This window comes from Purpureocillium takamizusanense, chromosome 2 (assembly GCF_022605165.1).
Source record: "Purpureocillium takamizusanense chromosome 2, complete sequence".
NCBI lineage: Eukaryota > Fungi > Ascomycota > Sordariomycetes > Hypocreales > Ophiocordycipitaceae > Purpureocillium > Purpureocillium takamizusanense.
Window position 1 is genome coordinate 3,846,385 of NC_063069.1, and position 24,769 is coordinate 3,871,153.

The window sequence follows — 24,769 nt, forward strand, 5'->3', positions numbered from 1 at the left end:
GCGAAATGCAGACTCGTCTCACCGCGGGGATAGGTCTCATCGCCGCTCACCACTCGTACCGAGTGCCCCGCCTTTTGAAAGGAGGTCTAATAAGACGCGTATTGCCGTTTACTAATGCTAGTAGTTCAGGCAACGTTGTCTATCGCACGCACTGCCTTATCTCCGACTAATTATAGACTTATTTCTGAATTTCAATGTAATGAGACTACTATATCCCAGTATGACAACGGAAGGATGATTGGGATACTAGAGCGGAATAGCAAGTTTAGCTCTACTGTATGTTATTCAAACAACTGCTATATACCCCACATCGTAGCGGGTCATTAAGGAACCAAGGGTCATGACGAATTAATGCATCTCGCTGAGATCAAGCGTCATGCGGGAGTAGTTGCTTTATTTTTCTTTCAACACAAAAGTCCCCCGAACCCAGCCAAAGTGCCTATTCAGTCTCCTGCCGAAGCGTCTCGCCAGCACAAACGGTATCTTGCCGTGGGGATGTGGCTCGTGGAACTGGATTCGGCTTTGATCGGATGCATTGACTCGCTGGAACTGCCAGACGGACCCGTAAAGCTTCTCCGCAGTGAACAGGCCTGTGGAGGTCATGGCATGCAGGAAGTCGTTCCACGGCATTTCTCCCGGGTGAGACGACACGGTCGGGTCAAAGAAGAGCGTGTTGAACACTTTGAGGTCTCGAGCGCCCACGAAAACAGGTGGGGGATCATTGGCAGTCCTATCCGACGGAAGCTCGGGATCGGGATCGCTCTTTGCGCTCGATGCAATCCCTTTCGTCTTTACCTTTAACTTCGGCAGGTCGTTAGGCTCGGCAACCATTGCTTTCCCCGGAGACTCAAAATACAGAGTGGATAACGGCCTATAAATGAGCGCGGCATTCGCGTGACCGGCTTCTGGTGATCCTTGTTCTGGTCTCTCAGTCGTCATCACGGGCTCGTCCACCCACTCTTGTGTGCGTTGCAAACTGCGGTCTCGCGACAGTAGCTTCCCTGTCGCGGTTTCGTCTAGCTTTCCGCACGAGTTGTAAACGAGCTGGTCGATGGTCGTCCAGAACCTGTCGAGGCTTTTCTCTGCATGACGCAATACCTCTGTGATCTCCCGGGTGCGCCGCTTCTCGGATGGATAGGCAAACTTCCTGTCAGAAGGATCGCCAAGCTTTGCGGCCAGAGTGAGGTGCTTCTCTCCCACAGCCGACCTCATTTTCACCCATGAGCCGGTGCGCCTAGCATATTCCTTCTTAAAGCCATCCTCTCGATCAACCAAAGCTGAGTCGAAGGCTCGAGACCATGGTTGAAATTGCTCGAGTTGAGCCAAGCATTGTGAGACAATAGACAAGGTACTGACCGCGTTAGAAAGGTGCGACGTCAGCAGCTCGTTTGCCTCGGGCTCTGCCTGAAGTAACCTCTCTAGCTCGTCCAAAGCAGCAGGCAGGCCGATCCAAAGCAGGCCCATTCCGTCCTCGCACAACAGGCGGAGAAGCCAGAGTAGTTCTCCGGTAATTTTTGTCATCTTGACGCCCGGTTTCGAAGCAACAGCGATGGCAGTCGACGCGACAGTTGCAGGTGGCTCGCGAACAAAGAATCTGCGCCATGGCGGCGATGCCAGAACGGATGCCTTCAGAACGTCCAACGGACCCTTGGCCGCCTGGGTAAGGTAATGACGAAACTTGAGCATCGGCGCGAGCAATTCTTCCGGGAGGCCGCCCGCTGGGGACAGCTTCGCCGAGTATTTTGAGAAGATTGGCAGCAAGGCCTCGGCCTGCGCCTTGAGCTCGGCAAATATCTCGAGGTCTAGATAGGCGCCTGCCACAGCATTGCCAATGATGCGCGCCCAAAAGATGCTGTCTTTGCCCGGTCGAAGTGTTGGGTGGATATCGCCCTTTGTATCCCTGATCATTTCCTGCCGATGCTCCTTGAACTCAGCCAAGTGCTCTGCAAAGTACCCTGGATCTTCTCGCAGGGCCCATACGTGGTCCTCTGCAGCAGAAGCCCGGGCTCGGAGTAAGTTCACCATTCGTTCGAGATCCAAATGCGCGGGCACACGATACGGTGTCTCTGCCGCTAAGACTGCCAGAGACTCAAAGCTGTCAGCGTCCCTTTCGCCCTTCAGCCGTGGCTCTGGCAGCAGAGGGAACGCGTTGGTTGCCAGGTCATCGGCTGATATGTCATGTAGAACAATCTGACAGCATTTCACCAGGAAGTCCAAAACCCGTTCTTGGGCCTCGAGAACGAACAGGCCCTCGCCGGGTAGAGCTTGCATCCGAGAGCACATCCAGCCAAATGCATCCTTATGCTCATGCCATCCAAGCAGCTTACCATATTCGGATTTATTTGATGATTCGACGAAGATGATCATGACATAGCCGTTGAGGAACACGGGCGTGATGGCCCCGCTTGTCCGGCCGAGACGCATTGCTTCGAAATCGGCGCCAGCAAACTCGGACGGGTGATGGCGGCCTCTGGCATTGAGCATAAGCAGCAGGGTCTTTGGCTTAGCCAAGTCCTCCTGATTGATATAGGGCCACATGTAGTAGTCTTTGTATTTGGTCGCCCCCGTTTTCCGCTTCTCGGAGGACTCCCGACGGAAGGCGTCGAAATCTGGTCGATGCACGGACGCCATGCCAGGCCCCCACGCCGTGGCGAGGACTTCGAGACGCTGCTTCTTTTTTTTCTTGGTCCATCGCGACTGGATCGTGGCCTCGTGGCGCTCAAGGATGGCGCGCAGTCTGTCATGAAGTGCGAATATGCGGTCCCGGCGCTGCCGCGCCTCCAATCGAATCTCGACTGGGGACTTTGACTGCACACCTTCAATACCAAATAGTTTACTAATGGCGGTTGGATCGGAGAAATCGATGCCTTGTAGGGCAAGCTGGTCAAGGCCGTCGGGGTCGAAGGACCTGGCGTTGGATGAGAACGGATCGAACGATGGTCTGGTCTCAGCTCCATAATTGCATGAGTCGACGACGAGTGGACGCCAGCTGTTCAATGTTGTGCGAAATGTAGGGGGGTGTAGTGCACTGAGAACTGGAGGGGCCATGTCTATTATAACAACGAGAGACGTCCGGTGTATTGCGCCGAGGAGGCGCTGTCGTGCAGGGGCTCCTCTGGGACTAATTTATATGTACAGATACTTCACGTATACCCCGCAGACCCCAATTCCCTCCAGTAAACGAGGCTGTTCTGCGGAAGTCAAAGAAAATGAGACTTGAGGAGGCGCGGGCGCGGACTGTGCCCGACACTGGCCACGATGTGGGTGGGTACCCGACAGGGGGCTTTGGCTAAAATACAGGCGGTCGACATAGAAATTAGGGTCATTCAAGGTAGTTACTCATGCAGCATCTACGTATAAATAGGGCGCCCCTGCGAGACAGGGCTCCTCAACGCAATGCGTCTCTTGTTGATGCAACCCCTGCCTTTCGCACAACACCTGAGGTTACTGCGAACGACGTCATAGACCAACGTCTGGTGCTGTGCCTTTCGAGTCTGCTGAGATCCCTCGATGCTCATTGTTTGGCCTTGTTGAAGTTGGGGTCTTCGTGATCTGATCGCAACCTCGGAATACTGCCTGAGTCGGCCTCGCCTCCGATCCCGACGTGGGTGCCCTAATCCACGTCATACAAGCTGTTGGACGCAGGTACCAGGCGCTCTACCCTTGGACGGAACGTCGAGGACGGAAATCTGCGCCCACTGCACACCACCCGTCGTGGCAAGGTTGTCCAACGAACTCACCACCTTACCGTCAACCGCCAGCACATTCTCCGCGCCGATTCCAATAATGTGTTGCAAGCGATTGTTATCATAGTTGCCGTCGAGCCACCAGAGAGTCTTTTGGCACGCGTGCTTGGCCACGCAGTCCTGGGCATACGTCCTGAACCAGGAGTACGTCCCTGCCCCGCCGATGTGCACATTCTGACATCCTTGCATCATGACCGCCCACGATTCATCGCAGCCGCCTGTTGTCGTATCGTTGCAGGCGTAGCTGGGATCGCCGGGCAGTCGGCCGACGTCGTTCTGGAAAGGCGCAGGAGGGGGCGGGGTCGGCTGGTAGTATGGCGCCTCCGTCTGTATCATGGTGGTGAAGATGTTCCGGGCCTTGAAGAAATTATACTGATAGTAGACACTGTGCTCGGAAGCTGTGCCATATAGCCAAGTCGGGCCTTTGCTCTCAATCAGGAACCCTCGGGCGCTGTATACAGAGACCTGGGGGTTGTCGTTGACCGCAGAGTCGAGGTCCTCGTCGTCCGCCATGTGGTCAGCGACCCACAACCACATATTGTCCAGATAAGCCGAAGCCTTGGAGGTGAGGTGGAATAGTAGACTCGCCGCCTTGCAGCTGTCTGGATTGGGGCCACTTTTGAGGGCCGGGCATTCTCTCGGTGTGAGCTCCGTGCCCGTGGCTCCACCAACTCGAGCGTGGACATCCCACAGCGCAGCGGCACCGGGACCGCTCGCCTTCACGTTCCATTGCATGAGGACGACGCCTGCAGTGCCGCCTTTCGTCGTGAGGATGAGGTCTTGTATCTCAACGGACCCCACGTCACCAACGTTGCCCACCTTGAGCATCGGGCGTGGATTCCCTGGATCAGAAAACTTGTCGCCAGTAGCCGCAAACTGAGCCCAGGCCTCGCCGACGACCTTGGCGTTTTTCGGTATAGTTACCGTGTCTGTCAACATGTAAGTTCCTGAGTCGACATAAATGATCTTGCTCCCATCGCCGTATCGGTTGAAGGTGGCCTGTGCGGCAGCTGTGTCATCGGTGCTCCCGTCTCCCTTTGCCCCGCCATCCTTGAGGTGCACAAAGTCGGCGACAGTCTTGTCCTCGTATTGCGCTCGTAGTCGCTCAAAATAGGGAGGGACTTGTAATCCCTCGACTGCTTCGCCGAGCAGGGCTTTCTTGCGATGGTACTCTACTGAGCCAGCCTGCCAGGAGCGGATACCCTTCTGGTAGACGGGACCAACAACCCACTGGGAAAAAACGGCATTGTGTTAGAGTACTTTCGTAGTTGCCGCTTCGGGTGAAATGTGCTCAAGCACACTGGGGCACTAAGACTCACGCTCCTATGGTAGCCGGCTGCTAGCAGCTGCTTGCCTGTATGATCGGCGATGTTGCCACCCAGCAGAACGTTGTCGAGGACGACGCCAGTGGTTCCAGTCCCAGGAGCCGCGTCGGGTGTTTTGAGAATAATTGCTGAGGTTTTGATGTCGGAGAAGGTCGAGTCAATGAATGAAATAGACCCGACTTGGTTGCTGCCATCGGCACCAACAAGTCGGAATCCCACGTCTGCGCCGTTTACTTTGACTGACTTCCATACCCAACCCCAGTCCCATGTGATCTGAGCCGCCGTCTTGCAGCCGTTGAATGTCATACGCACGGCACTGAATTGCTGGTTTCCGCCATCTGCACGGGAAGGGAAGATGAGGCCCAAGGTCAGTCGTGGGGGGCCAGCTGCACAAGGGGTGACAAGACGCACAGAAGCCAAAGTTACCACCCGTGAAGGTAACATCCGACAGGACGCCTCCGCTTCCGTTTTCGGCAAACATGCCTTGTTGGGTCTATAAAATTGTCAGAGACATGCCGTTCCTTGTATATCAAGTCCCGACCTACCGTTCCGGTCTTCGCAATGAGCTCGACATTCTGAATCGTCGTTGCCTGCGCTACCTGATAGTGAACAGCGCAAACATAGGCATTGGCATTTGTGTCCGTGATATCAATGCGGATGTTCCGAATCTGGCTATAAAATCGCGAGGTGTTGATGTAGTACTCATTGTCGTTACCGTCGGGCCCTTTACCCCCGACGTAAACGTCCGTGGACAAGACTCCAAGACCAACAAAACTTGGGGCAGCCTTGAGGACAGGCCAATAATTTGCATCGCCAATAATTTGTGTGCCAATGAGAACTGCGATGCTGCTGGAAATGAGATACGTGCCAGGTGGGAAGTACACGATAGCAGTCTTGGTCGTTGAGCCGCTGCATTTCTCCCCGCAGCGTTTGCCATCGGTAATGGCTTTGTTGATAGCGGCAGTGGAGTCCTGGTCATTGGATTAGTGTTGTCTTAACAATAATTTGAAGCAGCAAGTATCTTCAAGCTCAAGCGAAAAGCCCCCGAACTACACTCACCGTTTTACCAGTGGGATCAGCGCCGTAATCAGTGACAACGTTGCGAAACACCTAATCGCATGTTCTGTTAGCACATGCCCTCACATTGCTTGGCACGCCATGAAAACCATACTTTGTAGCTGGTATCGTTGCCCCAGGGGACTGTGCCTTTTCGGTCTAGGCCTTCCATCCAAAATCTGGTCTCACGCTTCGGCACAGACGGCGATGGCCCGGCGGCAGCTTCAACATTGGCAATCAACGCGGCCGCTTTGGCGATCTCCGAGGTGACGTCAAGCAGAGGAGGCGTCGCGCCCGACGAGCCGTCCCGCTTGCGACCCTTGGACGTAGGTTTGAGTGTGTACTTGTTTCGGGCGGGGTGGTCTAAGCGCGCCTTGTTCAGTCTCGACATGTCCTTGATGGCGCGGTCGACGATGCTTCGTGCAGCTGCAATGTCGGCCGCCGCCGCCGCCACATGGACGGATGGGACGGGCTGGGTTCCGGCATCACCACGCGCGAGCAGCACGCCTCCTCCACGTGCGAGTTCTTCCCCGGGCCCTCTGATAGCGTGGCCTGCAAAGACCTGCAGTAGCAAAGCCGCCCAAGGCAACACAAATAGAAAGCCTCGCCCCATGTTGAAATACGCGGGCTAGCTACGTGTCTAGACGCCTTGGTAAATTTTACACCTGAACAAACAAGCGGTCCCGAGTTGCCATCTTATAAGGACTGGCAGTGATGGCGTAGAGGGCCTGGACTCGAGTCTGGGCCAGGCCATCTTGCACCCCTGATAGTCCTTGCAATTGTCTTACTGATCGCTCCGCATGGCAGATTCATCATCGTCACCGCACGCAGCCAACCAACAGCCCCGGCCAACCAGCCTTCGTGACACAAGCTTGAATTACTGTATGGAGACTCACGGTTTGCAAATTGAACACTGCGGATAATGCGACTTGTACGGATTGTACTTCGTACATGGCTACGAAATACATGCACAAGGGAACGAATACCTCATTGTGCCCAATTGACCAAGTGGAGGCCCGACTCGCTCATACTACGATGATGTTACTCTTCAGCGATGACATTTGACACCATGCCGAGACTCCCCTTCCCCTGTTGCCCCACAGTCCTCTCGTTGCCCGTATTACCGATTGATGTTATCCTAACTTATGTACTTTATGTACAGTATACTACTTGTCCTAAATTCGCCTTTGCACTACTTGTCGTGCCATGAGAACCGGCTCAACGCATCCAGTTGTAGTCGCCATGGTCCTATGTCCAGGCTCTTGTCCTCTGTACGTGGCACTGAAGGAAGCGTCTTGCCAGCTCCCGTTCGCCGCCTTCACACCTCTGTCGGATCGGGTTTGGGAGCACGTAGACTTGTCATTCGGCCCGGATCCCAAATCTTGCAGAGCTATTGGACGCCACGAAGATGGTGACCTTGGGGTGAGCTAGTGATTGCGTTGTTCCTTGGGCACTATGTGCGCGCCGCGACAGTTTGGGAAAAGACAGCCTTTTCACGCACCTTTAACACGGCATGAAAATGGGTACGAAGTAACGGCCGCTGTACATAGTTCGTTGTGGCACGGCTCGGGGCCGACCAGACGCCCCCCTCTCCGTCCGTCCGTCGACGAACTCAGTGGATCTCGGCTGCAGAAAGTCGTGTGACCAAGTTTGAAATCCGGTAGGGTTGGGAACCATTTGCTGCAGACACTCATTTATTGATGCAAGGCGTTTGCTAGCGACACAGTCCAACGTCGGCGGGAAGCCCCCAGGCTTTCAAATTGGCCGAATCTTGCAGCCCCTAACCAACGACGTGCGGCGCACTTCGATTCTGCCCCCTGTCTCGCACCACCCTTTCTACATCGTACGTGCACAACTATTGCACGTAGGGTTCTGATGTGCGGAAAGCCCAGAAGCCGCGTTCTCTCTGCCTTTTTGCTGCCAAGTCATAGAGAAGGTTGAGGTGACATTGTGCCTTAGGCTGCAGTCGCGCCGACTGTTGGCCGTGATTCTCATGCCACCGTCCATGACAGTCGTGGGCCGCCCCGAATATTCAACGTTCTTGCCTCTGTGACGTGCATGAGGTCGGGCCGATCCTGAGAGGCGCGAGACTTGGCCCGTAGGCGAGCAAACAAGCCGGGATCGTACCGCATCGGAGGCCCTGCAGTTACATGACTGTGCTGCCCATCGCCCACGCTGCAAAGTACTCTCTCCAGCCCGCGATACCGGCTCTTAGGTCAGAACTGGTCCATTGTGCTGTAGATGTGCGAAGAAACAACGTTCAAGCACAAACCCCGCCGCGGAGTCGCGGCCGAAAGTTGTAGCCAAGTTTTGGATAGACCTGGCTAGACAGATCGCTCGAGCTTCTTTACATGCCTGGCCGTGGCTCATGAGATATAACGCTTGTGCTGAACTGGGCGTCACGGGGTAGAGGGGTCAACAAATCTCATTAGACACCTGACTCTGACAACCTCATGCGTGCACGAAATACCGGGCCTGCCGAGTATACAAAGGCTGGTATTACTGTCCTTCAAGGCGACTTCTCCATGTCCATGACGAAATACAAGGAATTAATTCGTCAATTTGACCATCACCAGCCATCCACAACGCGAACAAGCATTTCCATCCCGCCCTCAGGCTTCGCCACCACACTGGGGTTGATGCGGATGTTTCTCTCATCCAGCAGTGACTTGTCCTTCAGTTCGAAAGAGAACCTCCCAATCCACGAGGCTAATAGGCACGCAAGCTCCGACTTGGCAAAGCTGCCGCCAATGCAGCTATGTGGCCCGTGAAGAAACGTCATGAAGGCATAGTTGCTCGTCGCTCCTCCGCTACCGGCGTTTGTCGCGCTCGTTCCTCCGTGTTCGGGGCTTAGCCACCGCTCGGGCTTGAACTCGTGCGCGTCGGGCCCCCAGAGCTTCGGGTCCGTATTCGTCGTCCATGGCACCAGCACCAGCAACGTGTCCTTGGGGATGAATTGGTTCTGAATGGTAATGTCGTGGTTGGCGACTCGAATGGATTGCGCGACAGGGCTGTTGGTTCGGAGCACCTCGCTGCACACAGCATTGAGATACGGCATCCCGTCAATGACGGCGCTCGTAATCTCGACGTCGCTATCGGCAGATGGCAAGTTGTCGCGCACCTCCTTGCGGAGGCGCTCCTGCATGTCGGGGTATTTGGCCATGAAGTAGGTCGCCCAGATGAGCGACGATGCGGTGGTCTCATGACCCGCAGACAAGAATGTCATGGTCTGATCGACGAGAGCATCCTCGGAGAAAAGGCGGCTTCCAAGAGCGACTGTGAGGATGTCGACGCCGGCATCTTTGTTGTTGTCCAGCAGTTGCCGCTTCTTGCGAATCAAGTCACGAGAAACGCCCCGGATGTGCTGCGATGCCCTTGCCGCGTTCCTGACCCTCTTCAACGGCAGGTTATCCATGATAAAATCGGGCAGGAACGCGCGAAGACCAAGCAGAGGCATGTCGGCCGGAGACGGCTGGAGATGCTCGTAACTTTGCGCGAGCGGGCTCTTGGCGTTCTTGATGGATCCAAAGTCAACGCCGACACCAGCCAGGCCGATGATGTCCAAAGCACATCTCGCAGTCCATGGCGCGATGTCGATTTCTGCGACACCTTTTTCACCGCACACCGCTGTGATGGCTTGCACTGACTCCCGAGACTTGGCCCAGAAGATTGGGTAGAGGTCCTTGATGTGGCGGTACGAGAACGCGGGCAGCATGTCCCGCCTCTGCGTCTTGTGCTCGTCCCCTTCGACCGTGAGGAGGCCCCAGCCGATGACGAAGGCAAGAAACTTGCGCGCAAACTCGGGCTTCTCAAAGCTGTAGCACTTGGTGACCAGAATCTCCGATAGGGCCTGTGGCGAATTGACAATCACCATCTCCTGGTTGAAGTGCCACAAAATACGAAGCAGGCCGTCGTTGGGTACTTCCGAGATCCTGAAGCTGCGCGTTAGCACATGGTCTCGGGAGCCAGCCAGCCGAACCTAAAGAGAGAGAGAGAAGAGAGAGAGAGAGAGAGAGAGTCTACTACGAACCATTTTTTGGCCAAAAGTCCGGGCCCATACTTTCTCAACGACACTCCCTGGCCGAAAATCGGCACGCCCCCTGGGACCTGCGGTAGATGGCGCAGCGGTGAAACATAATGGGGATAGATGAGGATGGCATAGAAGGAGAAGACGGCAATCTGAGCCGCAAAAAGCGCAAAGAATATCTCCAAAGGCTGGCCGTGCGACTCGTACAGATGGAACAACTTTGGAAGCGCACAGCCGAGGAGGCTAATGCCTGCCATGTAGCCCAGGGGCATGTGTCTGATGGCGGTCATCGTTTTCGATTTTGTGAAGAACGTTGCACAATAATACCGTGGTGATGGTTAATTACGTGGACGCTATTGCCAGGGATCCCAGGGAGAAATTGAGGTGGACTGTTCCATAAGATATTTAACGGTGCAGCGCATCGTCGATCATCGTGGGGTTGGGACCGGAGGCTCGGCGGAAGGCCGTCGTCCGGTGGGGGGCGCGGTCTGGGTCTGGGGTGCAGATGAGCCCCTGGTGACGGGTGCTACTACTTGGTCGTTCTGGTTGCTCTAACTGGCCGCCGCGTGCGTACCTGTGCGACTGGAGAGTGGGGGATGCCAAATGCGTCATTGCCCACAGGCTTTTGATGACGGGGATGTGACGTTTTGGTCTGAGAACGGGACCGGACCAGGAGAATGGACCCGTGCCACGTTTACGGAGTACCGTGGTTTACGAAGTACGTTAGGTTACAGCCACAGCCCAAGTATGTTGGTCGCCGGTCCTTCATCACATGTAAAATGGACCGTCTCCAGACATACGCGGCTGCTTCGATCCGACCAAGTGCTGTGAATGTATCTTGGCCAGGATCGTGCACGATCGAATGGTAGCACAAACACCGACAAAGATCCAACTTGACTGTCTCAGTGGACCGAACAGGCATGGATGCACCCGGTAGGCACCATATTGGGGCTGTAGGGCTGCAGGCGGCGTAGCGGCGGATTGTCCCTCCGAAGAGTGGCTAACTTACTCTTCTCTTGCATTAGGTTTCCCTGGACTGCGTGGAATGTCGAGTCGAGATGCAGACTCTCAGCTTTGTGCAACTCTGTTTCTGTTGGCAAGCAAGTAGCAATTTGCCAACATTCTCGGGAGATGAGGCTGTCGTCTCTCTGCATAACCTTGCAGCTCACGTCGCACCAGACACCAACCGAGCACCATGCTGACAGCGCAACCAGACACCCCCGCAATCTGTCACTAAGTTACTATTTAGTCTTCCATAGTGGTGGTTCAGCTCCCGCTTTCAGCGGATGGCCCCCGCGACAAGGGTGATGTGCTCCCCGGTCGCTGGTGTGGTGTAGTTAGACTGATGAATTGCAGTTCGGCTTGTCGCCTGCACAACGCCTGCAACGGAAATGGCTGATAGCAGAGCCTCACTAGCACGATACAGGCGCGGCCTGTTGACAGTTTGTCAAACCTCGCACCTCTTACTCCGCGGCCTCACACCATTCTCGTGATCCCAGCCAGGATGAAACCTTTATGATGGCTTCAGAAACATACGACAACTTGTGCAACGAACTCTACGGCGACATCTTCCGCCGACTGGAGCGGAGAGAAGAGGAGACACTGCGATTCGTACCATGGGGGACGTGCAGAGACATTCTGCAACAAAACGACAACAGGAACCTGCGTCGCTTCTTCCGTAGCCTCGCCACGGCCGATCAATCCAGCGAACAAGTCTTGCGTCTGACTGAGACAGCGTTCGTGCAGAGGGTGAATGAGAGGGATCTGCTTGACTTTCTCGGTACGCTCATCTTCGCAACGTGTAGCATACGCGCGGCCCGGACCTGCGTCGACCGTCTTGTCGCCGGCGACGCGCCTCCGCATGGCTCAGTTGGTCGGCTGCCGGCCAGTCGCGCGCAGCTCGAACAGCTTCTCGGCAGCGACACCGACGCGGACAGGTTCATATCCAAGCAGGGGTGCTTCTGCGCCGTAGTGCTCCGCAAGAAAGAGGAGGTCCGGATCGATGGCACCGACAGCCCACGGCTGCCGTACCTGGAGGAAATACCTCTCGGCGAGGGCTCATTCGGCAAAGTCTTCCGAGTCCGTGTCGCTCGGGGTCACTTTCACGACCGCCAAGCGGGACCGGCCTTTGGTCACAATGTTGAGCCCATCGACATGGCACGCAAGGACTACATTGTCGCCGACAAGTCCAAAGCAAGAGAAGAGTACGATGTCATGCGTCAGATCCTTGGTTCGACCTCGCGCAACTGCGAGAATATCGTCGAGAGCTTGGGTGCGCTCGAGGTCGGGACAAACTACAGTCTATTCATGCCACTCGCCATGTGCGACCTTCGCTCGTACATGATGTCGGGCCACCACATCCCGCCCCAGACACAAGAGGCTCGAGCGGAGATTATATCCTGCGCGGCGGGACTGGCAAGCGGTCTGCAGTTTCTTCACACGGGGATACGGACCGTCGAATTCGACGAGCTGGTGTGCTACCACATGGACCTGAATCCCAGCAACATCCTCGTCTTCAAAGAAGTGGGAGAGGATGGAAGCATGCGCTGGATCTGGAAGCTGAGTGACTTTGGCATGGCCCGCGTCAAGGTTCGACGTCGCGCCGTCGCGGGAGACCGTGAGAACGACTTCAATAGCCTCTTTGTCCGACGAAAGAAGATCGCCGACCCGTCCGTGTCCGCCACACTCAACCGGCGAGGCGAGGGCACATATCTCCCACCGGAATCTATCTCGGCCACGGCGAGCATGCGGACGAGCAGCGACGTCTGGGCGCTGGGATGCGTCCTCAGTGTCGTTCTGACATTTTTGGAAACGGGCGCCGAGGGCGTGTGCCACTATCAGGATGCTCGCATGGACCATCGCCGCGCCGATGGCTACGATCGCTTTTTCCTCCGCGGCACCAGATTCACAGAACCAGATGTTCATCCGCAAGTAAGAGTCTGGCATAAAGTACTCAGAGAAAAGGCGGCAAGGAGAAGCGTCACAGAAGGCCACGCCATGTCGTACATGCTCGATTTTCTGGAGCAATCCGTCATTCGAGTGACCCAGCGCTGCACCGCCGAGGATGTCAAGAAGAGGCTGGAAGAAATGTATCGACTCTATCGAAGCGCCGAAGAACCAAGGCGTGGCTCCATCCTGGAGACTATCTCTGACAGCCCACTCGCGGTACGGCTTCGCACAAGGTCAGTACCACCACCAGACGACATATACCCTTCAAGAACATAAGCCCCCCGGCCATGCTGATAGAAACAGACAAGGGAATGACTCCAGTACCGTCATCGACGAGTGGTATCCTTCGACGTCTCGAGACTTCAAAGGATGCGCTATATCCCCAGACGCGAATGTTCTGGCGTACTGGACGGATGACACAATTGTACTTTACACATCGCAGTCACTGGCAACCCGAGAAAGGCATACTGTCACATACGCGGCCGATTGGACCCTACCCAACACAGATTGCGACTGTTTCCTAAAGCACGTGTGCTTGACCAGCAAGTATCTCATTGCCTCGACGGCAGGGCGCAGCCGAGTAAGCAGTCGCACCCGTGCTCACTCCGGAAGACACTGAATCCAAGATAAATGCTGACAACAATGAGCACGCAAGCTGTACATCTTTTACCTTCTCGGCGGGGATTCCGTAGACTATAATTTCTCCAAGCTTCATCGGCTCGTCCTACAGCTTCCTGCGATATCCAAGATTGCCATCTCGTCGGACAGTGTTTGGGTGGCGCTCACGGCGAGAGCTAGCACGAACCCGCGAGACCCGGGCGTCTTTCTCTACGCAACAGTACGTGACTTGATTGACGCTGTGGAGCTGGCACCCAGGTAGGCCCGACTCACGTTTACTTTTCATGGGAGCAGAAGAGGGCTTACCATCCTTTCTCCCCATAGGGCACCAAATTTGGACAACCCAGCACGCGACGAGAGCATCAATACACATCCTTTGCCAGATCAACATCCTTTCAAGCCCATAGCTCTCGAGTGGTCGGCCGCGGATGTCATCCACCTGGCGCTACTGGATAGCCGGGACGCTTATCTCGTTGTGAGACCTGAACTCACCACCAGAAGCAGGGAGCACAAGATTCCCATCACGCACGTGTCACTCGATCGTCATCCGGTAACCATGGATACACTAAACATGACTTCACTAGTACGCCGACCGCTCAACATGAAAAGCGCTATAGCAATGGCTGCTGACAGTCCTACAGGGATATGACGTAGGCGCCTTCGCCGGCCTCTACACCGCGTTCTGTCCTTTTCACGACAGGAATACATGCGCCGTGGTGACCAGAGAGAAGCGCCTTCACGTACAGAAGTTTGAGGGCTCCGACAAGAGTCTGGAGCTGCAGAGGGAAATACCGAAATATCGCATATCTCAACTTTTATCGAGCTGCCCCCGGCCACGAGGCAGATTGCTAGCCATCGGAGCGCCCTCGGCCAAACACCAAATGGTCCTTTTGGAGATACACCTTACTCCCGAGCTCCATGTTCAGCAGCTCGCTCATCTTCCTGGTCTGCTGCATGGAGATGATTTCGCGGCCGTGCTCTCAGACGACGACTCCGAGCCATGCGTCATTGTAGCCTCCTTGACTGGTGCGAGCCGGCGGGTCATCTACAAAGTCAGACTTGCTTCGGCAGAAGTCACGTAGCGGCCGGCCTCTTGAGAGGCAAGCGGCTCTACACCGATCGGTACATGTCCCGGAGCTCAACATTCTGGTCCAGTTTCGTGAGGCGCCGCGCCAATGCCCTCCAATCGGCATTGACCTTGACTTTCGGAGCGAGTCGCCAAAAGAGCACGCCGTCGTGTTGGATCAGCCAGTAGTAGAAGATGACTGTGAGCCCAGTGATGACGAGGGTGGCAACGAGATAGATCCATATCATGGATGTGCAGATGATGCGGCTGCTGGGCTGGTCCATGGCGAAAAAGTTCATGCCGAAGAATGTCTTCAATGGTATTGCGTTAGTCGTAGCCCACGCAGCACATGTTATCGGGCAGGAGAAGCATGGGACTAACCGCCGCGAAGGAAGCCGGTGCGTAGATGAGCGTCAGGGTGGTGATGAACACGGCAGACTTGTTCAGTTGAAGCATGTTGCCGCTCTGCTCTTTGGCGATGACCTGATCTCGGAAAGACAGTGTGTCGGAAAGCAGCTGCGCGGCTGTCTGGACGCGCCGCTCCAGGTATGCTGCCGTACGAGTAAAAGCCGCGCACTGACGCAGGTGATTGTCAAATACAACGTCGGTGTGGCTGTCATCTCGCGACGCGGGCATCAACGCATGGTTATCGAGCAGCGCACGCAAGTCTGTGATGAGCTCCGTGGTAGACGCGAGGAGGCTTATCGTCTTGTTGAAGCGGTTCTCGAGATTCACCATGCTGATCAAGTGGTCGTACCCTAAGCGTAGGGGCTCGTCAATGTAAGTGGCGAATGTACTGTTTGCCTGTTTCGATGCTCGTATCCTTTGACCCTCACTCGGATTCGTGTGTTGATGCACTCACCATGGGGAGAAACTGGGCTTCAAACGTGGCAACGTACTGTCTCCAGGCAGGGAGATGGGCGCTGAGCAAGACCTGGTGCAATGAAAGAAGCCCATCGGTTGCCATTCCATCCCTCCGTGAGGAAAGGTGCTGGTTGACGACCATGTGGGCCTTGGCGTTGGGCTTTGGGTTGAGTAAGAGGAAGACACTCTGCCGCGTTTCCGTGTTGATGCGGTGGCATACGCCGCTCTGTCGTATCGCCCACTCCTTGTCGGCCTCTTTGAATTCGGGATAGCGAATAGTATACGACATTTCTAAGTCGTGTTAGTTGGCGTTCGGATTCGACGTTCGGATGCGTTACATGTTGGCGATTTACATACCGATCCATGGTCCAGTGATGCAAAGCGTCAATGGAACGCAAAAGGCGTCCTCTAAATCTAGGTTGCGAGTGTAGAAGCACGACGCGAGTTGCCAAAGTGATGGACTCAGGTCATGGGCATTGACCACCGCCGACATCATCGCCCGCGTGATTTGGAGTGGTCTCCATGAGTTGCGCTGGCACACGGAGCTTGAGTAAACTTAGCCGACGCCACATATATAGCCAGTCGTTACGGGAATCTTACATGAAGCGACACGAGTAGTCCTTGTTCATGTCATCCTCAAGATATGCCTCGAGGCCTTGCTCGTCCCGGAATGACTCGGAGCGAATGTGCGGTGGGTTGTCGCCGACAACGAGATCGCGAACTTGCACATGCTCAAGAACCTCGTCAACGAAACATCGATCGACTACTGCGGGGTCCATCTCGTGACAAATGAATGTACAATGTACCCGGTGGTGCGTCCTGGTATCAGTCAATTCTCGGCAACGGGCACCACGGCTTTTGAACACCCTTGATGTGGTTAAGTTGGACTTGTTTATGGGCGGCAGTCTGCCACAGCCACGATTCGGGCCGGCCCCGTCAGTCAGCCATGATTATGCCTTGCTTAGCGCCTAAATGTACATGTAACCGTGTCTTGCCACTACCGTTGTTCGATCCTGACGCGTGCTGTCCCAGCAATCTTGAGAGCTACTGGGCCCGGATCGTGCTGCACATGGTCTGTTAGTAGAGTCGCAGCATGCAACATCCGGAACATTCACGTAGAGCACGTACTCCAACTCCTTCTTCATGATCAATTATGTTAGCACATGGTTTGTGCTGGCTGGAAACCCTCGCTGGACAAAGACGATGCTCACCTCGGTCACATTCCTTGGAGCAGTAAAGCTGAACTGATCCTCCTTCATCTACAACGAGTCAGTGACACACGAGCCATGGGACAGCATCGGCGCGGCCGCGATCGTACGCGAATCTTGAAGTCCTTCTGGCCGGGGAAGAGGCGTTCTAGAAGCGTCTGCAGGCTATCCCTCTTCAGGTACCGTTGACAGACGACTTGTGTGAGCTGTTCGGCCATGGTGCCTTGCTCGACACAAACAAAGAGACCAATTCTCCGAGGATGATCGTGAGAAGGGCGCAGACACGGGGCGGTGCTGCCCACCGTTTAAGCCTTCGCCCGACGTGGGTAGGACGAGGCCAACATGGATGGACTGGGGGAGGATGCGCACCCCCTCGCTGCGGACGAGGCAATCCGGCCGCCTTCTTAGGCCTGGTGAGCGAGGGGGGCGATGCACTTTGTTCATGTGTGATGCGGGCCGTGTGGCTCAAAGCGAATCAAAGGTTGGCAGCCCCTGCTTGGTTGTTGCGGCTGAAAAAGGACGGCACAGGGTCTCAAGTGCAGCCCGGCCGACGATCTCACGCCCATAACACGTTGGGGTGTAATCTCTGCCCTCATGCAGCGACAAGCGTCCAGGACAAGTTGTGACGGCATGCTATGGCAGTACATCACACTCTGACCCGGCCGTCGGGTAGTCCCTAGGACTCATGCTCATTAGGCGTGGCAAGGGCAAGCTTGTCCGTCGAGCGCTGGATCGTCACACTATTGCTGCAGGTGGCGCAGGTGATATCGCACAACCCGTAGCGCCTTTGTTGGCTATCATGCATGACGGCCGTTCTCAACCAGCCCAGGGCTTTAGCCGGGCAGAACAATAATGGCACATGGACCGCAACGTGGGGGCCGGCTCGGGACGAGCCACGCAGCTTCAATGTTCTCTCTCTTGCCGCCGCCGCCTCTCGAACGCCTCGCGATAAGCCCCCTTTCTGAAGGCAGCAGAGCCTCTTCTCTCTGTCTTGGTGCGCGTTTCCTCGGGCGATATTTGTTTCACCCTCGTCTATTCTTCCCCTTTGCCATGGCCGCAACTGGGTCTGAGCGGCCCGAAGCGACCTCAAAGTCTCAGCATGGCGAGCCCACGACTGCCGCCTTGGGTGCCGGACTGGCTCGAGGCTGCTTTTGCTTCGCCACGTGCGCATCACAACGATGACGGGGCGCATCATTCGCTTCCAACAGAGTCCTCTCCACCCGTCGTCCCGACCATTGAGCTGACGCAAACGCCGCCGTCGTCGTCCTCGAGCCCGAGCCTGGACCCAACGTTTCTGTCGACAGCAGCGAGTCCGGGGATCGGGGGCGCGGACGACGGCATCGCCCAGTGCCATGCTGCGGGCCCGCACGTTTCGAGTCACGTCTTCAACGTGGATGGCATGAGCCTGCGAGGAGCAAGTAGAGATGCGTCGACGTTGGACGACAGCGCGAATACTGAGAGCACGTATGTCACGAACCAGCTCAGCGTCAGGAGGAGAGAAAAGAATGTCATTGTCACGCCCAAGCCTGACCGGGTCGTTCATCGAAAGCTGAGAGGGATTCATCTGTCGGTGCGTCCGTCGTCTTCCCAGTCCGCAGTTTATAAGCATGAAACACGCCCGGTGATGCTATCAGGATCATCGTATCCCGACTTACACGGCGGTGATGTGCCCTCTAGATGATCGCAGTCAACGCAACGCTCGGCACGGGCCTATACTGGCGCGGCGGCCAGATCCTCGAGCTCGGCGGGCCGCTGTCAGTGCTGCTGTCGTTCCTCCTGCCAGGCATGCTGGCGTGGGCCGTCATGCAATGCATCACCGAACTGCTGTGCATATGGCCCATCCCCGGAGCCATGCAGCTGTACGTCAGCGAGTTTGTAGACGTCGAACTCGGCATTGCCGTGGGTGTGGCTTACTGGTTCGTGAAAACAGTCCATCGAGGTGACGCGACTGAACGGACGGACGGACGCGCCGATTGAAATCGCTGCTCACAGTTGAGAAATTCAGGTTCACATACTCTGTGTCGTTTTCCGCCCTGGTCGCGACTTCGGCTGCCGAGATACACTACTGGATTAACGGCAACAAGGCGTTCGACGGGGGCGTCGTGTACTTTTTGATCCCGCTGATTCTCATCTGCGTCAACAGCCTCCGCGTGGATGTAAGTCAACGTCAACATGTCTCACTCACTTAGCCAGCCACAGGCCAGGCACCGGCAGACTTGCCGTCACTAACACGGTGCAACGCTACTTACCAACGACGTAGATATATGGCTGGTTCGAAGTAGTCAGCAGCAGCATCAAGCTCGTCTTTCTGCTAGTCATCATATGCGCCATGGTCGCCATCAACGTGGGCGGTAAGCGCTGGGCACGCTGCATGCACGGTGATATAAGAGTGGTTGTCTGACAGTGACGGGGCAGCTGGCGACTCCGCAAACGCGCCGCACGGCACCAGATGTAAGTCTGCGGTCCATGACCACGAAACTTGAAACAGTCTTTAATGGTACTGAGCGCCCTGCAGACTGGCTCAAGCCAACTGAATACGACACACTCGCCGCGAATGGATGGTTCAACAGCTTATGGTATGTTGGGCAACCCGTCGAATAACGACCCAATGCCTCACTAACAGCCCCAGCATGTCCCTGTCTATATCGACATTCGCATACGTGGGCGTCGAAGTCGTCGCGGCATCCGCCCTGGAAGCACGGTGGCCCAAGAACAACGAGGGGCGCAACAACGCAGACACAACCGACCGCCCGGCCGCCGACCACAGGCACTTGCTCATCGGGCAGACGGTCAAGTTCTCGGCCGTGTACATCCCCGTGCTCGCCACCATCGCGTACGTCCTCGCCGGCGTGCTCGCAAGCTTCAACATCCGCCGCGACGACTGCCGCCTCCCACGCCTCAGCTGGGCCGACAGCTCGCAGCAGTGCAACTCTTCCTCCTCCTTCTTGAACCCGCGTGCCGCCGCCGCCGCCGCCGGCCCCGCGACGTTGTTGACATCGTCCTCGCAGGTCGGCAAGACGAGCTCCGCGTTTGTCGCCATCGCCGAGGAGTCGCGCATACCGTCTCTCAACGACGTCTTCAACGTGTTCCTGGTTTTCACCGCGCTGACGTGCGCGTGCACCAACCTCTACGTCGCGTCGCGGTCCCTGTTCGGCCTCACAACCCGCCTCGACGGATCCGACGACCAGCCCCTTTTTCTGCGGACACTGGCCTGGTTTGGCAAGACGGACCGACGCAAGGTACCCATGCGCGCCATGATCTTTTCCGCGCTGGCGTTTTGTTGGGTTCCCTTTCTACAGCTCCACGACGATGCGAGCAACATCTCCATGGCAAGTGTCCTATCCAGCATGAAGGGTCGCATTCTGGTCCCTTTTGATGACGGCTCAGTGCTAACGCCTTCCCACTACCAGTTCATCGAGATTCTGACGACCATGGGATCGGACGGGGTCATTATCGTGTGGGCCTGCGAATGCTGGGCCTTTATCCGATATTACCATTGGTAAGACCCCTTCTTCACCATGGTAGTCATACCTAATTAGGTTCCGTGCTGAATACGCGCCTGCAGCATCAAGAGGCATCGTGCGACGCTCGAGATGCAGGGCGTCTCGCAGGTTCGACGCTGGGATCACGACGCCAGCAACGACTACCCTTATCGCAGTCACATGCAGCCCGCTCTTGCGTACATGGCTCTGGGCGGCTGCATCTTCATCTTGGTGGTGTCGAACAGCGCATTGCTGTGGAACGGCTTCCATGCGACGCCGTTTCTCTCCACCTTCCTTTTGGTACGTCCATGCTATTGAACGCAGCTGAGCTTCAACCCTATCATCTCTGATTTGTGGTATGCCTTGCATATATTACTCTAATTTGATGCATATGCTCTGCATGTATTACTCCCCCCTGAGCCGAGACGCTTACCAATGACGTTTTCCTGACAGCAATTCGTATTCCTAGCGCTCTGGGCAGCGTTGAAGCTCGCCCGCGGAGCAAAGTGGACGTGGGTAGACTTGAGCAACGTAGATCGAGTCATCAGCAAGATTCGCAACTTGCATGACATTCGTCTTGGGGCGAGCTAGAGTTGGGTACTAGTCATTTTCAATACACCCTGGAACGTCTGACGCGGCGGCGGCACATGCGTTACGTCCCCAGAAATACGCCACCATCACTCGCCCGAGGCTCATCACAAGTTCGTTAGCTTTCCTTGGCCCAGCGCCGCCCTGGCAACGTGCACTGCGGGGTTCATGCTAGTTACCTGTCTGTGATCGTCCAAGTTTTCCCCGCAATGCCAGGCCGTTAGACCGATCCGCCACATCAGTCACTCAAGCTCAAACGCGCACTGGCGCATCCTGAGCGGGCCATATCGCCAAAAGGGGTCCGAGATACCGTTTGTCTAGGGACGCGGTTCACACGGTTCACCCGATTCCTCTCGGGTCTAGTCATGTTGCCGCCGCTGACAAACGATCCCGCCGTGGGCCATGTGCTACACAAGCGTAGCTATGTGTTATATGTTATCTACAGGGCCGTCCGCCGTAAGATTTAGAGGCCGCTTGATGCCATAGTCGTCGTCGTCGGAAGTCAACATTGTGCCTTGCCCGGCGCGCACTCTAGCAACAGCGATCATGACTGTAGACAATTACGACTACATCATCGTCGGTGGCGGCACCGCCGGCCTCGTCCTCGCCAACCGCCTCACCGAGGACCCGGCCGTCAAGGTCCTTGTCGTCGAGGCGGGCGACGACAAGAGCAAAGACCCAGCGGTGTTGACGCCAGGCCTCATGAGCGCGCAATATGGCAACCCCGACTACGACTGGAACTTTAACTCCGTTCCTCAGGTATGCGAGCAATCAAGCAAGCAAGCACACATTTTCTACCCAGAGTGGCAAGGAAACCACTTACACGAGAAGCCCCCCCCACCGTTGATGCCGATGACAAGAGACTTACTCGTGTTTCCCCTCCCCTTATCAGGCCGGACTCAACAACCGCCGCATCAACACGCCCCGCGGCAAGCAACTCGGCGGCTCCTCCGCCCTCAACTTCATGATGCTGCTGTACCCGTCCCGGCGCAGCCTCGACGCCTGGAAGGCCATCGGCAACCCGGGGTGGGACTACGACGCGCTGGCGCCCTACTTCCGCAAGTTCGCGACGGTCCACAGCCCGCCGCAGGCCGCGCGCGACGCCGTCGGGCTGACGTACCACGACGACTCGCTCGTCGGCGAGGGCCCCGTGCAGGTCTCGTACGGCGTCGGCTACGGGCCCGTCAACACGGCGTGGATGGACACGTTTGGCAAGCTGGGCCTCGAGATGAAGGTGGATAGCCGCAGCGAGGAGGCGCTCGGCGCGTTCCAGCAGCCCGCGAGCATCGACCCCGTCACCAAGACGCGGAGCTATGCGGCTACGGCGTACTACACGCCCGAGGTCGCGGCCCGGCCGAATCTCAAGGTGCTGACCAAGACGGTCGTCAAGAGGGTTGTCTTTGACACGGCTGCCGGAGGGGAGGAGCCCGTCGCCACGGGCATCGAGACGGTGGCTGCAGACGGAACGGTGAGAACCCTCCACGGCAGCGAAGTCATCCTCGCCGCCGGTGCGTTCCAGACGCCCCAGATCCTCGAGCTCTCTGGCGTCGGATCCAAGACGCTCCTCGACAAGTTCAACATCCCCGTCGTCGTCGACAGCCCCAACGTAGGTGAGAACCTCCAGGACCACCCCCTCACGCTGCAGTCGTTCGAGGTCAAGCCCGACGTGCCGTCGACCGACGTCGTCCGCGACCCCAACGTACTGAACGCCCTCATCGGCATGTACCAAGAGTCACAAGACGGACCCCTCGGGCAGAGCAACATCAGCGTTGCCTACGCGCCGCTCGCTGACGGCTCGGGCCTCTGCTCCGCCGAGGCGAAGAAGGCCCTGTTCGCCGAGCACGCGCAGCACGCCGCGTCGGGCGACGGCCCGCTGCTGCGCGACCTGCTCGAGAACTCAAACGAGCCCATGGTCGAGTACCTACTTCTCGGAGGCCAGGGCAACACCACCATGGCGGAGCCCAGCAGCATGGCCGAGTACCTGCACCCGTCGCGGCCGGAAAACTACATCTCGGTGCTGTCCTTCCTCAACCACCCCTTCTCGCGGGGCAGCGTGCACATCACGAGCGACGACGTGCGCGACAAGCCCGCGTGGGACGCCGGCTTCAATAGCAACCCGCTGGACCTGGAGATCACGGCGCGTCACGCGCAGTTTGCCGAGCGGCTGGTCGCCCGGACGGGTGCGTTCGCGGAGCTGCTCAAGCCCGACGGCGCGCGCATCCCCGAGCTGCGCGCCGAGTCGCTCGACGACGCCAAGGAGGTGGTCCGCCGCGGGCAGGTCAGCTGCTACCACCCGTCGGGCAGCTGCTCGATGCGGCCGCGCGACAAGGGCGGCGTGGTGGACACGCGGCTGCGCGTCTACGGCGCCAAGGGCCTGCGCGTGGTGGACGCGAGCGTCTTCCCGCTCGTGCCCGTGGGCAACATCCAGAGCGTCGTGTACGCCGTGGCGGAGATGGCGGCGGACCTCATCAAGGAGGACCACAAGGCAGCAAGGGTCAAGGCTTCGGCATGAGCGGGACGAGACAGGGGAGCGAGGGAGCGAGGGAGACTACATGTACGCGCGTTGCCGAGGCCATGGACGGTCGTTTGAGTTTGTATGTACACGAATCCAGCGACATCATGTAATCCGTCTGCCCTTGTATATATCCATTGTAGCTGCTCATGGTGACTCTGAGAAGCGCCCCCCCCCCTTTTCACGTGCCCGTGTTCCGGAATCGTGAGGTTGTTTAGCAGAAGTGGCACTTGCAACCAGTCAGTATGTTTCTCGTATTGAGCAAAGTTCCGGGTGTTCGAAGGGAGGGAAGAGGGGGGCGGGCGTCTGACGTTGGAACAGCCTCCGGGGCAGTCGGTGCGGAGGCAGCAGCGCTGCCAGCGCTCGACGAGTTCCATCCGCTCGAAGAGGTCGCCGGAGGGCACGGCAAGGGCAGAGGTCGCCATGAAGCCGACCATGATGGCCGCAATGGTGCTCTGGAGGTTGGAGACGAGCATGATGTTCTCTGTAGATTTAGAATTGCTTTGTGAGGAGATGGTTGAGTGACTGGCTGGGAGATGGGGGAATTCAATGCCACTCGGCGCGCCCTGCTACGTCTTATATATTCGTGATCCTTCTGCCGACGCCGACAATGGCCTCAGTCCATGGGTCAAGCGTTGGTCTGAGCCTGGTGAGGACTGTCCATGAGGGGAGAGCCAGCCGTCTTCCGAGTGACAAATGACAAAATCGTCGTCGTCGTATGTACTTGCATAATACTTGCCCCTTTTTCAGTCAATGTTCCTCCCCCCATACTAACTCGGAGGGATGCTATCGAACGAGGCCAGACGTTGGTATCCCAAGTCGCATGTAGGTATACAGGCCGCGACGAGGTAGTCCGTTGGCCAAGCCCAACATGGCTCGTACCAAAAAGGGGCGTCCTCGAGAACTTTGGGGAGTAAAAGGCTGTACCTTTCCAGGGTCCCCATGGCTGTCAAAAGGATTTCTTGCGCCGGTCAATAGGGGCAACCAGTCGTTCCCGCTATTCATTCGGGGTGTTACGTCTGTTCTGCCTCGCCAATAACGTCGGCATCACGGGCCGGGTAGCGGCCAACATGACGATACCCCCCGTTGCTGCTGCCAACATGCCGCATATCGATACGACAGAGGAGTTGCCGTGGGGCCGCTCAGACTGAACTGATCTCACCGACAAGGCAGTTGAGTAGTTACCAGACAGACTCAGGGCCATGGATGCGCGCGAGCAGCGTCAGGGGAGGTGAGAGTCGCATTGCGTGAAAAGATGCTCGCTAAAATGGCAGGTCGATCAGGACTGACGGTGGGGATGCAGACGACGGAATGGCTGCATGTGGCTG

The 24,769-nt window shown here is 56.8% G+C and overlaps 10 protein-coding genes across 11 annotated transcripts; 4 read left to right on the forward strand and 6 right to left on the reverse strand.

Moving 5' to 3' along the window:
- Positions 1-264: 264 nt before the first annotated feature.
- Positions 265-3,282, reverse strand: JDV02_002963 (uncharacterized protein). The gene has a single exon (XM_047984045.1). The coding sequence runs from the start codon at positions 3,046-3,048 to the stop codon at positions 394-396; it is 2,655 nt and encodes an 884-aa protein (XP_047840017.1). The 5' UTR covers positions 3,049-3,282; the 3' UTR covers positions 265-393.
- A 341-nt stretch (positions 3,283-3,623) lies between these two features.
- JDV02_002964 (uncharacterized protein) lies at positions 3,624-6,740 on the reverse strand (the record flags this gene model as incomplete). The annotated part of the gene is made up of 6 exons (XM_047984046.1): positions 3,624-4,976; positions 5,066-5,409; positions 5,483-5,564; positions 5,617-6,042; positions 6,131-6,181; positions 6,243-6,740. The coding sequence occupies 6 exons, from the start codon at positions 6,738-6,740 to the stop codon at positions 3,624-3,626; spliced, it is 2,754 nt and encodes a 917-aa protein (XP_047840018.1).
- A 1,865-nt stretch (positions 6,741-8,605) lies between these two features.
- On the reverse strand, positions 8,606-10,444 carry JDV02_002965 (uncharacterized protein; the record flags this gene model as incomplete). Its single annotated transcript, XM_047984047.1, has 2 exons — positions 8,606-10,059; positions 10,158-10,444. 2 exons carry the CDS (start codon positions 10,442-10,444, stop codon positions 8,697-8,699), a joined length of 1,650 nt encoding a protein of 549 aa, XP_047840019.1. The 3' UTR covers positions 8,606-8,696.
- A 1,070-nt stretch (positions 10,445-11,514) lies between these two features.
- Positions 11,515-15,147, forward strand: JDV02_002966 (uncharacterized protein). The gene is made up of 5 exons (XM_047984048.1): positions 11,515-13,336; positions 13,407-13,683; positions 13,759-13,979; positions 14,046-14,304; positions 14,363-15,147. The coding sequence occupies exons 1-5, from the start codon at positions 11,670-11,672 to the stop codon at positions 14,801-14,803; spliced, it is 2,865 nt and encodes a 954-aa protein (XP_047840020.1). The 5' UTR covers positions 11,515-11,669; the 3' UTR covers positions 14,804-15,147.
- Positions 14,832-16,430, reverse strand: JDV02_002967 (uncharacterized protein; the record flags this gene model as incomplete). The annotated part of the gene is made up of 5 exons (XM_047984049.1): positions 14,832-15,098; positions 15,169-15,591; positions 15,650-15,942; positions 16,009-16,196; positions 16,252-16,430. 5 exons carry the CDS (start codon positions 16,428-16,430, stop codon positions 14,832-14,834), a joined length of 1,350 nt encoding a protein of 449 aa, XP_047840021.1.
- A 372-nt stretch (positions 16,431-16,802) lies between these two features.
- On the reverse strand, positions 16,803-17,077 carry JDV02_002968 (uncharacterized protein; the record flags this gene model as incomplete). The annotated part of the gene is made up of 2 exons (XM_047984050.1): positions 16,803-16,910; positions 16,970-17,077. 2 exons carry the CDS (start codon positions 17,075-17,077, stop codon positions 16,803-16,805), a joined length of 216 nt encoding a protein of 71 aa, XP_047840022.1.
- An 846-nt stretch (positions 17,078-17,923) lies between these two features.
- JDV02_002969 (uncharacterized protein) lies at positions 17,924-18,883 on the forward strand. 2 transcript variants are annotated; one of them, XM_047984051.1, is made up of 2 exons: positions 17,924-18,429; positions 18,537-18,883. In XM_047984051.1, the coding sequence occupies exons 1-2, from the start codon at positions 17,959-17,961 to the stop codon at positions 18,834-18,836; spliced, it is 771 nt and encodes a 256-aa protein (XP_047840023.1). In that variant the 5' UTR covers positions 17,924-17,958; the 3' UTR covers positions 18,837-18,883. The 2 variants fall into 2 exon arrangements, with proteins under 2 accessions (XP_047840023.1, XP_047840024.1); XM_047984052.1 differs by having other exon boundaries at positions 17,924-18,875.
- A 50-nt stretch (positions 18,884-18,933) lies between these two features.
- On the forward strand, positions 18,934-21,014 carry JDV02_002970 (uncharacterized protein). Its single transcript, XM_047984053.1, has 8 exons — positions 18,934-19,015; positions 19,120-19,210; positions 19,275-19,310; positions 19,375-19,435; positions 19,489-20,188; positions 20,270-20,358; positions 20,425-20,641; positions 20,795-21,014. The coding sequence occupies exons 2-8, from the start codon at positions 19,189-19,191 to the stop codon at positions 20,930-20,932; spliced, it is 1,263 nt and encodes a 420-aa protein (XP_047840025.1). The 5' UTR covers positions 18,934-19,015; positions 19,120-19,188; the 3' UTR covers positions 20,933-21,014.
- A 461-nt stretch (positions 21,015-21,475) lies between these two features.
- Positions 21,476-23,476, forward strand: JDV02_002971 (uncharacterized protein; the record flags this gene model as incomplete). The annotated part of the gene is made up of 2 exons (XM_047984054.1): positions 21,476-21,688; positions 21,822-23,476. 2 exons carry the CDS (start codon positions 21,476-21,478, stop codon positions 23,439-23,441), a joined length of 1,833 nt encoding a protein of 610 aa, XP_047840026.1. The 3' UTR covers positions 23,442-23,476.
- A 179-nt stretch (positions 23,477-23,655) lies between these two features.
- Positions 23,656-23,917, reverse strand: JDV02_002972 (uncharacterized protein; the record flags this gene model as incomplete). Its single annotated transcript, XM_047984055.1, has 2 exons — positions 23,656-23,670; positions 23,753-23,917. The coding sequence occupies 2 exons, from the start codon at positions 23,915-23,917 to the stop codon at positions 23,656-23,658; spliced, it is 180 nt and encodes a 59-aa protein (XP_047840027.1).
- Between the last annotated feature and the right edge of the window lie 852 nt (positions 23,918-24,769).

Excerpts from the sequence above, each read along its gene's own strand:
- JDV02_002963 (XM_047984045.1), bottom strand. The coding sequence starts at position 3,048 with ATGGCCCCTCCAGTTCTCAGTGCACTACACCCCCCTACATTTCGCACA.
- JDV02_002966 (XM_047984048.1), top strand. The coding sequence starts at position 11,670 with ATGATGGCTTCAGAAACATACGACAACTTGTGCAACGAACTCTACGGC. Across the intron at positions 13,337-13,406 it reads GCGGTACGGCTTCGCACAAG|ACAAGGGAATGACTCCAGTA; the intron begins GTCAGTACCACC and ends TGATAGAAACAG. Across the intron at positions 14,305-14,362 it reads CACTAAACATGACTTCACTA|GGATATGACGTAGGCGCCTT; the intron begins GTACGCCGACCG and ends ACAGTCCTACAG.
- JDV02_002969 (XM_047984051.1), top strand. The coding sequence starts at position 17,959 with ATGGCGAGCCCACGACTGCCGCCTTGGGTGCCGGACTGGCTCGAGGCT. Across the intron at positions 18,430-18,536 it reads TGAGAGGGATTCATCTGTCG|ATGATCGCAGTCAACGCAAC; the intron begins GTGCGTCCGTCG and ends TGTGCCCTCTAG.
- JDV02_002970 (XM_047984053.1), top strand. The coding sequence starts at position 19,189 with ATGGTCGCCATCAACGTGGGCG. Across the intron at positions 19,311-19,374 it reads CGCGCCGCACGGCACCAGAT|ACTGGCTCAAGCCAACTGAA; the intron begins GTAAGTCTGCGG and ends AGCGCCCTGCAG. Across the intron at positions 20,189-20,269 it reads ATGCGAGCAACATCTCCATG|TTCATCGAGATTCTGACGAC; the intron begins GCAAGTGTCCTA and ends TCCCACTACCAG.